Below are 1,830 nucleotides of genomic sequence, written 5' to 3' on the forward strand. Positions count from 1 at the left end.
CCGACTGCTGCAAAAGGATGTAGAGTTCTAGTTGAGTGAAGATTGCATGGAGGCATTTGACAAGATGAAGATTGCCTTGACCCAAGCTCCTATTGTAAGAGGGCCCGACTGGAGTAGGCCATTCGAGATCATGTGTGACGCATCAAACTATGCAGTAGGAGCGGCGCTGGCTTAGCGCGAAGGTAAGGATCCATATATTATTGCTTATGCTTCTAAAACTCTAGATGGTGCACAGTCTAATTATACTACCACTGAAAAATAATTGTTAGCTATTTTTTTTGCTCTGGATAAATTCTGAGCTTATTTACTTGGAACTAAGGTGGTAATATATTCAGACCATGCAGCCTTAAATTATTTATTAGCTAAGAAAGAGTCAAAACCAAGGTTAATCCGTTGGATATTGTTATTGCAAGAATTTGACTTAGAAATCAAAGATATGAGTGGTTCTGAGAATTTAGTGGCGGACCACTTGAGTCGTCTAGAACATATTAAAAGTGAGTCAACTCCTATCAATGATGCATTTCTAGATAGCTTGCAAGCAATATCTGGGGTGGTTCCTTGGTATGCACCTATAGCTAATTATTTGGTTAGTCGTACATTTCCTCCTAATTTTACTAAGCATCAAAAGGACAAGCTTAAAAGCGAGTCCAAGTATTACATATGGGATGACCCATATTTGTAGAGATGTGGTGCAGACCAAATAATTAGAAGGTGTGTGACACAATCCGAAATCCAATCAATTTTGGATGCCTGCCACTCTTCTGAGAGTGGTGAACACTTTGGCCCTCAAAGAACTACTGGAAAAATTTTAGACTGCGAATTTTGGTGGCCCACACTTTTTAAGGATGCTAAAATTTTCTGTGACTCTTGCCACCAATGCCAAAGGTTTGGAAATATTTCCAAGAGGGATGAGATGCCCCAACAACTTATGTTGTTTTGTGAAATTTTTTATATTTGGAGTATTGACTTCATGGGTCCATTTCCAAACTCGAATGGTTTCTTGTACATTTTGTTAGTTGTTGATTATGTTTCTAAATGGGTGGAAGAAATTCCTACTCATACTGATGATGCTAACGTCATTGTTTCTTTTGTTAGGAATAATATTATTTGTCGCTTTGGGTCACCATGAGCAATCGTGAGTGATCAAGGCTCTCATTTTTGTAACAGAAGAATGACAGGTTTACTGAAGAAACATGGAATCATTCACAAGGTGGCAGTGGCTTACCATCCCCAGACCAATGGACAAGCCGAGGTGTCCAATAGGGAGATCAAGCGCATACTAGAGAATATTGTGAAGCCTCATCGGAAGGATTGGAGTGCTAGACTTGCAGATGCGCTTTGGGCTTATCAGACTGCGTACAAGACACCTGATGAGCGGATATTTTATACGCTTTTTGGGGGTAATTTCATGTAGATTTTAGCATGTTTTGATTAATTTTTAGTAGAATATTATTGGTTTTTAGGCAAAAATCATATTTCTGGACTTTACTATGAGTTTGTGTGTTTTTCTGTGATTTCAGGTATTTTCTGACTGAAATTGAGGGAGCTGAGCAAAAATCTGACTTAGGCTGAAAAAGGACTGCTGATACTGTTGGATCCTGACCTCCCTGCACTCGAAATGGATTTTCTGGAGCTACAGGAGTCCAATTGACGCGCTCTCAACGGCGTTGGAAAGTAGACATCCAGGGCTTTCCAGCAATATATAATAGTCCATACTTTGAGCGAGGATAGACGACGTAACTTGGCGTTAAACGCCAAGTTCATGCTGCTGTCCGGAGTTAAACGCCAGAAAAACGTCATTATCCGGAGTTGAACGCCCAAAACACGTCA

General features: G+C 40.1%; 1 protein-coding gene across 1 annotated transcript in view; it reads left to right on the forward strand.

The window, feature by feature from the left end:
- Positions 1-1,171: 1,171 nt before the first annotated feature.
- Positions 1,172-1,830, forward strand: part of LOC107484881 (uncharacterized) — a 45,667-nt gene continuing 45,008 nt past the window's right edge. Inside the window, exon 1 of the mRNA XM_016105428.1 lies at positions 1,172-1,356. Coding sequence (XP_015960914.1) covers positions 1,172-1,356 — 185 coding nt within the window. The remainder of the gene's footprint in view (positions 1,357-1,830) is intronic.

This window comes from Arachis duranensis, chromosome 4 (genome assembly GCF_000817695.3).
Source record: "Arachis duranensis cultivar V14167 chromosome 4, aradu.V14167.gnm2.J7QH, whole genome shotgun sequence".
NCBI lineage: Eukaryota > Viridiplantae > Streptophyta > Magnoliopsida > Fabales > Fabaceae > Arachis > Arachis duranensis.